The sequence below is a fragment of the Papaver somniferum genome, unplaced genomic scaffold (assembly GCF_003573695.1).
Source record: "Papaver somniferum cultivar HN1 unplaced genomic scaffold, ASM357369v1 unplaced-scaffold_125, whole genome shotgun sequence".
Classification (NCBI taxonomy): domain Eukaryota; kingdom Viridiplantae; phylum Streptophyta; class Magnoliopsida; order Ranunculales; family Papaveraceae; genus Papaver; species Papaver somniferum.
This window is the reverse complement of record NW_020621603.1, coordinates 10727098-10740054: the sequence shown is the minus strand read 5'-3', so window position 1 is coordinate 10740054 and position 12957 is coordinate 10727098. Positions and strand designations below refer to the sequence as shown.

The 12957-nt window shown below is 33.2% G+C and overlaps 1 protein-coding gene across 4 annotated transcripts; it reads right to left on the bottom strand.

Moving 5' to 3' along the window:
- Nucleotides 1-2549: 2549 nt before the first annotated feature.
- Nucleotides 2550-6303, bottom strand: LOC113331138 (autophagy-related protein 8f-like). 4 transcript variants are annotated; one of them, XR_003350733.1, is made up of 8 exons: nt 5857-6303; nt 5483-5627; nt 5313-5390; nt 4999-5155; nt 3644-3681; nt 3359-3473; nt 3054-3169; nt 2550-2814 (listed from the first exon to the last, which is right to left on the bottom strand). XR_003350733.1 is itself a non-coding variant. In XM_026577894.1 (6 exons), exons 3-6 carry the CDS (start codon nt 5083-5085, stop codon nt 3140-3142), a joined length of 270 nt encoding a protein of 89 aa, XP_026433679.1. In that variant the 5' UTR covers nt 5086-5155; nt 5313-5390; nt 5483-5821; the 3' UTR covers nt 2550-3139. The 4 variants fall into 4 exon arrangements, 1 of the variants encoding a protein (XP_026433679.1); XR_003350730.1 differs by having other exon boundaries at nt 2550-3169; XR_003350732.1 differs by having other exon boundaries at nt 2550-3169; nt 5483-5619.
- Between the last annotated feature and the right edge of the window lie 6654 nt (nt 6304-12957).

Sequence of the window (12957 nt, the reverse complement as noted above, 5' to 3'; positions counted from 1 at the left end):
CGAAGAGAATTGACCCTTCCTCTTGTGATCACGATTGCGAGATATCGCATTTTCTTGTCTTAATTTTTTCAGTTGACATTCCAGATTTCCAATCCTTTTAATCCAGGCTTCCTTCTCCAGTTGAAACATACTCTTCCTTTAGTGCAGATCTTTGGTCAAGAGATCAATTTTCTCTTTTGGGGAAGTTAGATTGTTTATCATGGAATAATCAAAGCTGTTGGAGAGACAAGTGTGATTATCAGCAAAGTAAGTGAGAGAACTTTCACACGCTTCTTCCTCGGGACAATAGTCGAGAGTTTCCATCCATGCTTTGGTTTTCTCGTTGACCTCCTTATTAGGAAAACCAGAGATATGGTGACCATATCTATAGCACTTAGAACAAGTTCCATTATCATAGTCTTTGTGAACTTTCCTATCCATTTCATTAATTGATGAAGAAGTATTTTTACGAGACTTTCTTTTTCTCTGTCTAAGAGTTTTCTTTAAATGTTGCACAAACAGTGACAAAGTCGCATTAAAGCAATTTTCATCCTTCATATTAATCAATTCAGGACATAGAGAATTTACATCAGGTGTGGCAACAGGATTGCAAGACATGCGAAGCTTTCTCTTTTACTTAGTTCAAGATAGAAAATCTTTAACTTTCCAACAAGAGTATTTCTGGAAAGTGTTTCAAGTTTATTTCCCTCAACGATGGCATGTTTCTTAGAATCGTATCTAGCGGGCAATGATCTGAAAATTTTCATCACAATGTCCTTTTCAGGAATAGTCTTACCTAATGCAAAAGATGCATCAACAATTTCAGACACTTTTTGATTAAACTCATCAAATGAATCTTCATCATCCATACGAAGGTTTTCCCAATCAGAAATTAGGTTTTAAAGCCTAGATTATTTGTTTTGGACCAACATATCTTGCAGACATGTGCTAGGAGTCAATTATGTCCGTATAATCATTTTGTGGCCTCATAATTTTTGAAATATTAACACATGTATAAATTTATTTTTGAAACTAATTTCAGCCTTTTCCTGTATCCACTCCACGACCCATGAAACTTTCATAACATTAAGGATTTCTTGTAAATATAATCTTAATTTACTGAAAACAAAACAATTTCCTAGTCCACAGACCATTATAACAACATATAATTGTTGACTTGAGCAATACCTTAATAAACATAATGTCATGTGCTTCAAATTAGCAGTTGTGATCCATCAAAATTTCAAGGTTTATAATTGACCTTAGTGTGAGCCTATAACTCCTTTTGCATTGACAAGGCTTTTACTGTTCTAACTGATATTTTTTAACTCAGAATTTACGGCCCACAACATGTATCTTGATCGTATTAAACTATTACACTTCTTTCCTTCTACTTTTCCTACATAAGTTTATGTTTATTTTTTGGCGAAATTTCATACATAAGTTGAAGTGTGAAACGATTGTTGTTTATTTATGTGGTTGTATGAGGCAAGTGATATAGCCTTCCATGTGGAGGAAGTGTTTGCATTTTGAATATATTCCTTAACACTGCAATGCCTAATCATTATAATTAATTTCAAAGAACACTAGAAGGGATATACTCTGTTAAGCCGCGGTCTACAATACACTACGGGACCAATGTTATATAGCTGAGATATACTTATGACATACTTAAGTTAGGGTGCAAGTTTTCTATATTGTGGGAGTATAGTTACAGATATACAAGAGGCATAAAAGTTTGAATAGTTCATAAGAGTAGACCATTACATTGGGTATGAGATTTTTCTCAATTACATTTTTAGTTATACACGATCTTCGAAAATAGGTTATTCCCCCACTGAACTTATGTTCTAGCTAGATTCTCCACTGAACTTATGTTCTAGCTAGATTCGCCACTGAATATGATGAAGCATTAACGCAAACACAAAACCCAAGGACTATCCACTCTATCAACCTATTCTACCTATTCTACCGTAAAACCAAATATAATGACAATAAATCAAAACCAATCTTAAACCAATGAAAGAGTATCAGTATCACCATTTTTTTTAATGATAAATCTTATAAATTTCATTCATGATAAAATAGAGATTACATGGACTTCAAGAACATAAAGATCAAATTTCGAAATACAACAAAAAGGCACTAATAATCTGTAAAGAGAAGTAACAATGACCAACAAGAGCACCAAGCAATCCGAAGATTGAAAGAATGGTTTTGGGATTATAATACAACCATCACTACACCAAAAAACCCAAATTTACCACGTTTATAATCGTTGCTAACAAATTCAGCAACGGCCCACACGGCGTCACAAATGTTTCGCAACATCTACATACGTTTCTTTAATTAATTAAAGCAACGTATAAAATGTTACTATATCGGTTGCTTATAAGACATAAAGCAACGTATTAAGCGATACTTTATTTATTTAAAGCAACGCTCGATTAGCAACCTTTATATGATATATATTAGAATTAAAAAAAATTTACAAAATCTGTATATATATGTATTTTTCAAAACCCTGTTCAAGCATTATTGAAGCAAAATATTCTAGGTAGACACTTTCATACGACCATAGAAGAACAAATTTACATAACAAGGTTTGAAGCATGTACAAGACATTACAATAATCACTTGATTGAAAAGTTCGACAAAGTTTATCAACAAGATTAAAACTTGACACTATAATTTAATTTTGATTCAGACCATATAGAATCAAAGAAAACTCTACAGAGTAATTACTTGGTACGCATTGGTTTTCTGGTGGTAAAGTTCAACATATGATGTTCTCCCCTAACAAACCACCTTTAATCGACTTCGAGAACATATATACTGCATTCATTTCAAAAAACGAAACACCAGTCGGACCCTTCCAAACATCCCATTAACAGACTAAACATACATTTAGGATAACAGCAATTCACAAAAGCCATCAATGAAACAACTAAGTGAAAGTGCACATTAACATCATTCTTGGTTAAATTTTATGAATCTTAGTCTGTTAGTTTGTCTTTTAGTCAAAATAATAACAACAACAAATTCATCAAAAAAGAAAAGAGGTGATAACAAACCTTTTTTAGCTCCATGCCAGATGCCCTGCCCACCTTCTCTGCTATGTCTTCTTTAAATCAATTCAACGCATCAAGTTCATTCTTCTTTAGTGAATTCTTATAATATCCCATCGAGACTACAAGAAGATGTGAAACAAAATTGCTAAGAGTAAACTATGAATATGAATCACAGAGCATATCATTTACAAGGGTGAACACTATGAGATCACAGTAACTTAGAGCATGCCAAAACTGTCTCTCCTAGAGCAAGCAGCCACTAGAATGACAGCTGACAAGAATACAGATTTTGATAGAGAGATCGATACCTGTTGGAGGAAGTTATCCACGAAAATGAAGATTGCTTTCTCTGCACTAAACTTGATCCTCTTTCGGATCACATAGACAAATTGCTCAACAGTCAAATCAGCTGGAACTAGATACCTGTATAATAATGAAAAATATTACACGAGCAAACACATCAGATACTGAAAGTTACTAAGTATTGCAGTTAAAAGAAACTCAATTTTATGAATTTGCAGTAAACAATACAGATGTGCAGCCGCGACTAAAGTAGAAGGTGGAAAATCAGAGCCAAACCAATGACCACTCACTTTTTCTTATCACTTCGCTCGGCTTTCTCCACAATCACCTGAAATAAAAAATGTGAACTTTTATATGCAAGCCAAATTGATATTCCATGGTTAACAAATGATCGTTTGTTAGGGGCATTGAATGAACCATGGACCAGAGATTTGAAAGCCCAAAACTTGACAGACAGCCAAAGACATTGGTCATGGAAATCAGACTACTTAGAAGCTAAAGCACTGTAATTTTTTAAAGCAAGAGATGAGGCACATATTGAGTTCCAGTTCATATATCATATACGATCAGTCAACCAACAGAAATGCAAGCATTTAAGAGCAAGCTATCTGTTTTATGGAAACGAAAAATAAGATATCCTAACATGATAAATTATTTCCTATAAAAATGTTCAATACAAACTCGCACTGAATCATGGTAAAAGCACATGCTGATTATTGGCATCATAACCAACTTCTGAAAACAGGACTCACCAAATCCCTGTCTAATTTCATTCGCATTTATTACTTTCAATTCTAGTTAACAACGTAAGACCCAAAACTGTAAACTCAAGTAGCAGTAAAGAAAGTGTAATTAACTCATCAAAACTTACTAGGTTCACAAATAATTAAGACACACACTGAAAATTCATGACAAAAGTTTAGGCTAGGAAGCACACCAAATAAACAAACAACTAATTTAAGACTTCAATACTCAATAATGTCTACATAGGCCTCACAGAATATAAGATTTGAATATTACATGTCCCGGGGGAATTACATATGGCTCATTATAAGGCAACAAATTCCCCCCGGAATCCAGACAAATTATTAAGCAAGTGAAAAGTGCAAGTAACATGTGCAAGCAAAGAACGCATAAAAGCTGTGACTGTTGCATTCAACCAATGGAATAAAAAAAATAAAAAAATGGTGATGGCAAAGTAAACACCAAATACCAGAAAAACGAGTCCTAACAGACGTTCTAGAGTCCACTGCTTCCATGAAACCCACCACTTAAAGAAAACTCCATGAAGTAAAGCTGTAATGAGCTTACACGTTTTCATTTCTAATCATGTAGTCATGAAACCCGCCACTCAAAGAAAAACACCATGAAGTAAGACTTTAATGAGCTTAAACGTTTTCATTTCTAAACATGTAGTTGCGAATCTCAGGTGTTTCTCACTTGGCCTAAACTTCTATAATCATTCTGAATTACTACTTTGTCCATCCCTGCAGAGGACTCTACGGATGCAAGCAAATCTTTTATCATGTCTGCGTCCAGTAAACCCAATCTCAATGAAACCAGAGACCAGTAATATACAAGAAAAGCCAAATATAAAGACAATCAAGGATAAAAATTAGCAGTATGTCTTCAATGTAGGAATAACCTGCGTGATTTTTTTGGGATCAGCTTCATTATACTGGTCACGTTTGCTGCAGATTGAACTCGTCCATTGTATCACAGTTGATAGCATAAGAGCTATACAAGTGAAAATAACTCAAGCGCCCTGTCCCCAGATGATATCCAAATACTCAACAATACTCCTTCAAAAACGGCCAGATCAGTTAAGTTACTATATCATGAATAGGTTCAAACACCAATTAACTCAAGCATATAAACAGAAAGTTGTGAATCATCTACACATAAGAAGACAGATACCATTAGCTTTAATTCCAAAAGAGCTCTGAACAAAGATTTTACCTTCCATGTAGTTTTGTCCTTGTTTCCTCCGTGAAAGAGTCTCACCGCAAGGTAAATTATTCCCATCACTTCTCTAACCTAAGAAAACATCAGGACAACATATCCAAATCAACGCCAGCAGCAACAATGATTCTAAAAAAATCCACAACAAGCAAGCAAAAATCACCAACCACAAATTTCAGTCGAATTCTCCACCAATTTCTACCTGCATCACCACCACCAGCATCCATTCTCATAACAGATCCAATTATTTCTCATCACAAACACCTTAACAAATGATGCACCACCACCAACTAAACACAAAAATCTGTTGCACTAATCACACCACCAACACCAACAGCCCACACCATCAAATCCAACCAACAACACCACACACAATCAGTTAAAACACCATAAAGATGAAATCAAATAAAACCCATGCTTTAAGGCTCCATCAAATACATCAAACAAAAAGAAATAATGCAAAATTTTTACAAAATCAAGCAAATAAGAGCAGAAACAAAATCAAGCAATGATAACAAAAAAGAAAAAGTAAAAAGATTACATGGTGAAGTCTTCTTCTTCTACTCTCATCTCTATCAAATATGAGATGAGGGTTTGCTTTGATTTCAGGAGAAAAATTAACGCGATCTAGGGTAAAAAATTAGGGGATACTAAAGGATTATGGTTCTGATTCTGAGATAGGTGTTGATTCAAAGATGCGGTTAGATTAGTTTTTGAAATCATACTTGATTCGATGATGAGATTTGCTTCCATATGCAGGATTCTTCATCTCCCTCTCATACTGGAAACGAGCGAGCTAAAATCAGATGAGAGTTTGCTCTAAATCTAGGGTTAGAAAAGAGGTGTTTTCTTTTAGATATGATACATGGGTTTTGATTTTGAGATGAGGTTGGGATTAGTCTTTGATTGTGAGAGTTGAGGTTGGATCTGTGAGATTTTCAGAGTTGGGTGAGGAAGATAAGAAAACAGAAAAGGAAACGAGTTTGTGGTGATGATATTCCTTTCTCAAATGATAAATAATAAAAATAAAAATATTAATTCTAAAACCCTTGAAAATAATACAATTTAGATCAACCGCAGGATTGCAACCTATATCAACGGTTCACAAATTATACACAATTACTAAAAGTTAATTTATAAATGAAGCAACGAATATCCTACTGAGCAACGTATATTCCCGTTGCTCAGTCTGCAACGACTATATACGTTGCAAACCAAATATTCTGGCGTTGCAAAAACCAGGATATGGTGTAGTGCATTATGATAAGGTTTTTTCTTCTTGAAAAAGAGATCTACTCATAAAAGTATGAGAATATTATGCCCAAAGTCTTGAATCTTGATCACCGCACTTGAACTTCCACTGAAAATCTCAATTGAAATCACAAAGAAACGCCATGAAAGCGCATAGAGAATTTCCACAAAGGAGAAGACATAGACAAAAAAGGAAAAAAACCCACAAGAACACCATAAATTCTCCTAAAAACAATGGAGATTCAAGCAAAAACTAAAATAAATCTAACTTAAACTACTGGCTACCTAAGAAAACAAGAAAAAGTAAAGAAACATGCTCAGTTCTAACCCGAAATGGACTAGATCTGAGCAGCAGACTTGATGGTGGAAGGTTTTTTGGGTTTGAGAAGGAGCTATAAAAGAGAGAAAAAAGAGAAGTTATGGTGTCCCCTGATCAGTATCACTATATGACATGCTAATATGGATAACTCGCATTTCTTCATTTTATTCCTTCATTATTCAATTTACACCGTTGGCATGTAAGCATTACATGGAATGAAAAATAACAATCGAGAAATACCTGTTATTATTATAGGAATGAAAAAAACCAACTGATAAACAAAATTTCTCCCTTCAGCTCAAAAATTAGCTCACTATTTATAGGTCTCACCCGTTAATTATAGGCTAGGATTCATTAACTTCCATTGCAGGGTTCACATTATAACTCTAACTATTATTACTAATTTAATCAATATATTATTTATAAATACTAATTATTATTCGATTTCATTTACTAAAATTGCACTATTTTTTTTAATTCTTAGGATCCAAATACTAATTATTATTCAATTTCATCTACTAAAATTGCACTATTTCGTTTCTGTAACATGGAAAAAGATGATTATAAATAATGGCGGCTCACTAATGAAAAGCGGGTTTTTTGTATGGAAATTCGTCTGCATCATCCTGTGATGGGCCGAACTAAATTATTTATAAAGGGGATACCGAATTTTTGAGGGAATAGCAATCCAAAGATCCAACGGTCAGGTTTGGTTTATATGGAATTATATCCCCACAAAGATTTGGTATCACCTTAATAAATCATGCCGAATAGGATTTTGAGGCCCAATCCTTACAATTTTCACCATTTCGGATATATCTTGACCTATAGTTCTCGGATTTGGGTGATTCAAAAGGTTATGGGTTCGCTACAAGGCCCTTGGTATCTAGTCCATGCTAAAAATGATTTGCCAGGGTGATACTCTTCGGCGCAATTCCAAAACATTTCAGTTAATGAATATGACCTTAAGATATGCAAAATCGGGGTTCCTACACCACCCCTTGCAATTGTTGAATACATATAGGCAGGTACGAATCTAGTAAGGGGTGTCTGGTTACTGACGCCCACAAGATTTTAGAAGATCAATGTTTTTGTGGCTAATAGATTCGATTAATATTTAAAACTTGTGATAATTAACGTGTTTTTTTTTTTGTTTTTTTTATCTATACTTTAGGGATTAGTTACCAAATATACTATCCACGTAGTCACAGAAATGTTCTTAATTCATAGTCGTGTACTCGGTTGCCATAGAGAACCATCAAGTGGTATGATGGTTCTCATGCTCCCTCCCACTGGGGAAGTAGGGGCTCGAACCCCGTAATTGCCAGAATCCCCTCCAATTTAAGGAGTTTGGAAGTAGTCTTGGGACCACTAGTCTAGGATATCACAAAAAAAAAAATACTAGCTTGCCATAGTAATGCATAGAGCCGATAAGAAAACAGAAAATAAAAAAGACACACAATTCCCAGATGTGTTATCTTTGCACCATAGTGATTTGTGTTTTACTATTATGGATTCTTCTTTTGATCAATAACTCTCCCTCCGTCTAGGTTACATAGGCGGAGAAGTGATTTTTGCTTGTCCGACTAGATAGGTCGGTTTCTAATTTCTAGGTAGTTTTTTTTTTTCATATATGCACATCTTTATGATGCATACATATCACTACAATTAACTTAATGTTTTTAGTGTTGGGAATACAACAAGGATAAAACAAGAAAAGAGATGAAATATTATAAATCTTAGATTTTTTTATTAAACCAAGAGATTTGGATTTTCCTCCTATATAACTTGGACGAATGGAGTATTAAAAAGAAATATTAATGAACTAATTTTTATTTTTATTTGGCTTTTTTTCGATCGAATTAAACTCTAGCTACATTTCCAAGATATTTCAAAAACAAGTTGTTAATAAGCGACTCAATATGAAATAAAAATGTGTCTGGCCATGTGTTTTTATGCAGTACTTCAATAGTTCCTGGTGTTATGAGTTTTTCTTCTACAAAATGTGCCCCCAGCGGGTTGAAGTATGGATTCACCACTGGATAAAATTACACAGGATTTTCAAACCCGAAAAGAAAACCACAAAAACATCTGACAGAAAAACGCACCTCTTGTCGATAGGTATTACTCCTGTATAGTACAAACGATAATATCCTGTAGAGGTATGAGGGTCGACTCCAACCAAGGAGGCTTGGATAAGTTGGATTATATATTTTCTCCAAATTCATCTATGAATAAGACCGAAATTAGACTTTGTTATTAATATTGTCATTGGATTAACATGGATGCTCAAGTTGGCTGTTATACTCAGGAGAGTTCATCCCAGTTGGGTCGTATAAAAAATAAAGAAAAAGAAAACAACACGCATCTAGGTGATTACAAATTATAGACCAAAAATACATGATCGGTTACCAAATTATAGACCAAAAATACATGATCGGTTACCACAATCATGTCTTAATGTGATTTCTCAAGAAAATATTACCATGTGAAAGTCCTTGATCTTGTAGTTCTTTTGTGGCTGCTGAGATAGAGTTGAGTATCAGCTGTACATATTCACCCAATCCACGACCCCTATTATCATCAACATCCACCTCCACCATTTTCATAGCAGACAATGTGTTCTGAATAAGACTAGCTAAACTACAGTTGAACCCTTAAAAATTTTCATAACGTACTCCCCTGTAAATACCTTCTCCAAAATAATTAATATTGTAATTAAAACCAACCTCCTTTTTTTCCCCGGTATTTGGGTAATCTTATTATTGTTGTGGTTTACAAATCGACATGCAGTAATTCTTGTTGTACCAAGATATCTAGGAAAAACACGGTATTCAGATGTTCTCGCCCATAAGTACTCTTTATTTACTTCTACTACAAGTGGTACCTCAAATCTATTCATATCCATAACCTTCGGGGGGGGGGGGGGGGGGGGGGGGGAAGAAGCAGAAGATCTATTATACAAGCATAATGAAAACACTGTTCTCTAGAAATCGAAGAAGAAAATGAATGAAAAAGTGAAAACCTCCGTACCTAGTTATTAGCTCTTCTGGTTTAGTTTTTCCTTCTTTTTTTCTTCGATGATGATAAACTATGTTTCTTTGATTCAAAATGATAACCTAATAACAAGCTGTTTTCTTTTTTTAATTTCTTTCTTATTTTATTCCATTAACTTAAGAACATTTTTTCTTCAGCTTATTGCATACAGATTCAATCCACTCTTAGTTTCGCTTCCCTCCCGAGTTTTGGAAGTGTTTTGGGTTAAAAACACTTTGGAAATATTTTACCAAATACTAATATGAAAAATAATTGCTAGATATATATTTTCAAAGTGCTTTTTGAAAAGAAAAAAAACATTAACAAACCCCGCCTAAGCCTAATTTGACGCGAACGGTTTCTTTATATTTTACGTGCACGCATCGTAAAATCACTACTGCAATATATGTTAGGCTTTATGATAGACATTTACCCATATTAAAGTTAATTAAAATCTTTTTAATATATTTTAAACCTTAAATGACGTGTTTAAGCAAAACTCACCTTCCCCATCTTCTCTTTAACTCCTTTCGTATTTCCCTAGATTTCCATTCCGATAACCACCGAACCTGATTATCTCTGCTTAAGTTTTTTAAATCAATCAACATTAATTCCGGACAAATATGTATTAGTTCTCTTCAAGGTTCCACGTCCATATAAAATTGTGTGCAAGACTCCTATAAAATCTTTTCACATATAAAACATTTCCCTCTCATCATTACCGAAGCCTCCAACACCTTATCATGCACAAAACATTTTGAATACTCATCTAATGGGGGTTTACTCAATAAATATTTTTATAGATATAAAGATTTAAAGAGAGTCACAAGAATTAACAACTTTCTGAGAGGTCAACCAAATTCGAAAAAACCTTACGGAGTTATACAGAGTTAACTAATGTCTTACAGAGATTTGTAGAGTCCCGAAGAGTTATAAAAACACCTTGTATATAAAAATCTGCAAAAATCTAAAGAATTTAATAAAAACTTGACATGATAAATACAAATATAAAACTTATCATAGCTTATTTATTATACTAACTTCAAATAAATTAAAAAAAAATTAATATATACACAACATCTTTCTTTTGTTCAATAAATGCAAAAAGTAGTAATAATAAAAATATTATTATTATACATTTGTACATGATCAATAAAATAAAAAAGTATATAATTTATATGCATCTAGGATATGGGTTTCACAGATTGTTTATTTATGGAATAAAATATAAGAAATACTTTTAATTTTTTTTAGAAGTTTTCCAAAGTGTTACATATTTTGCAAGGCTTTCATCAAGGAAAATATGAGTCCAATTTTGTGCACACTCCTATAAAGAGTGTGCACATAACAAACTGATCTGATTGGTCCTTTTCAAAATCTGTTATCGCCTTTTGTTAAATTAATTTTTATTATATTTTTAATTTAATTTAAATCTATAAAAGGCAATTAAACCTGATTCTAACCTAAATTGTAACGTCATCAAATAAGGAAATATGTAATTAGTTTTGAATGAGCCAATCTACTCTGTAACATCAAGTTATCTATGTTTTCATAAGTAACATCATATTTCTTCCTTAACTTCCATCTGTATAGTCAGTCTACTATCAGTAGACATAATTAATCATGTTCCGAGACTTCCTAGTTAGTCATCATCGTATTTTTGAATGTTCGGGTTGTGGTGCAAAGGTATTAGAGTATTAGGAGAAATTGAAGACATGATTTATATTCATTGGAAGAAGAGATCAAGCAATAGCAAAAGAATGCATCGTGAAATCATCTTGATACCAAGATCAATGTATTTTGATCGTTGCACAACTCTTATTGGTCGTCCTTGGATTTTTCTCAGATGTTCTTAAATCAATATCCAAAATTTTGCATATGATATATATAAGAAAAAGAACTAAAAACATTATACCTGTGATATAAGAACTTATCAAATAGTGCTTGATTGAATCACTAATTTTTCGTGGTATATTAAAAGATCAGTTATTATTACATTTATTAGATTTAAATTGAATTAAAATAAAATAAAAATTAATTTAACAAAATTGGATAACTACCGTGAAGGAGGACCAATGAAATTAGTTTGTTACGTGCACACTCTTTGAGGCAAATACATACACAAAGTCTTGAAAATATATACGTATATACGCAAAGTCTTTGATTGTCATGTTTACAACGCGTAACAAGTATTTCAATAAAGTACTTCAATAAAAAGTATATATGCAAATATATGCAGTTATTTTGAGTGAAAATTATTCTCTGTTGTTTTTAAAAAGTATTTCAAAAATAAAAAAATTAAACTCGTAATTTCTCAATAAAAACTTATTAATTTTGGCATACTTTGCTTTACGTTCTGGAAGGAATATAATTACGGCGTTGAAATACAACTTAATATTATCATTAACTAGAAAAGACGAACACACAATGTGAGCGCCATTCCGTTCCATTCCAAGTCCTAATAAAAATATCCTTTATTGGTTTTGTTTTTTTAGGATGGAGGATTCCAACGACTACACGGGCTCCGCAACAAACGAAAAAAATCAAAATTGGCTTATAGTCGCAACAACCAAAAAAACTCGAAATTGAGATCACCAACACTCATAGGCTTACTGCAAGGTCATCAATATATATTCAAGGTCATGCCAAGAGTTCAATTTGGTTTTATGACATATATCAAACTAAATATATGAAGAGTTACAGAGAAAGATAAATCCAATTGCTACTTGTGATATCTGCAACAGCTTCTAGAGCTCAATAGTAGGCGCAAGTTTCAGACTCTAAGATCTTATCCTCGTCTTTCTTCACGAATTATCTATTAAAATAACCTTTAATGTTAGAAAAGAAACACAATTCTAAAAAGCTAATAAATCCAAAGATAATTATGATTGCATCAATAATGTCAAATGACGATCAAGTAACTTGGATACGCAATTGACAACCCAGTGGGGGTAATGACATTCAATACACACGTTAAATGGATGATCATGGGTCCAGATAGTTTACAAGTGATAAAAAGATATTTTCCTAAAGCCC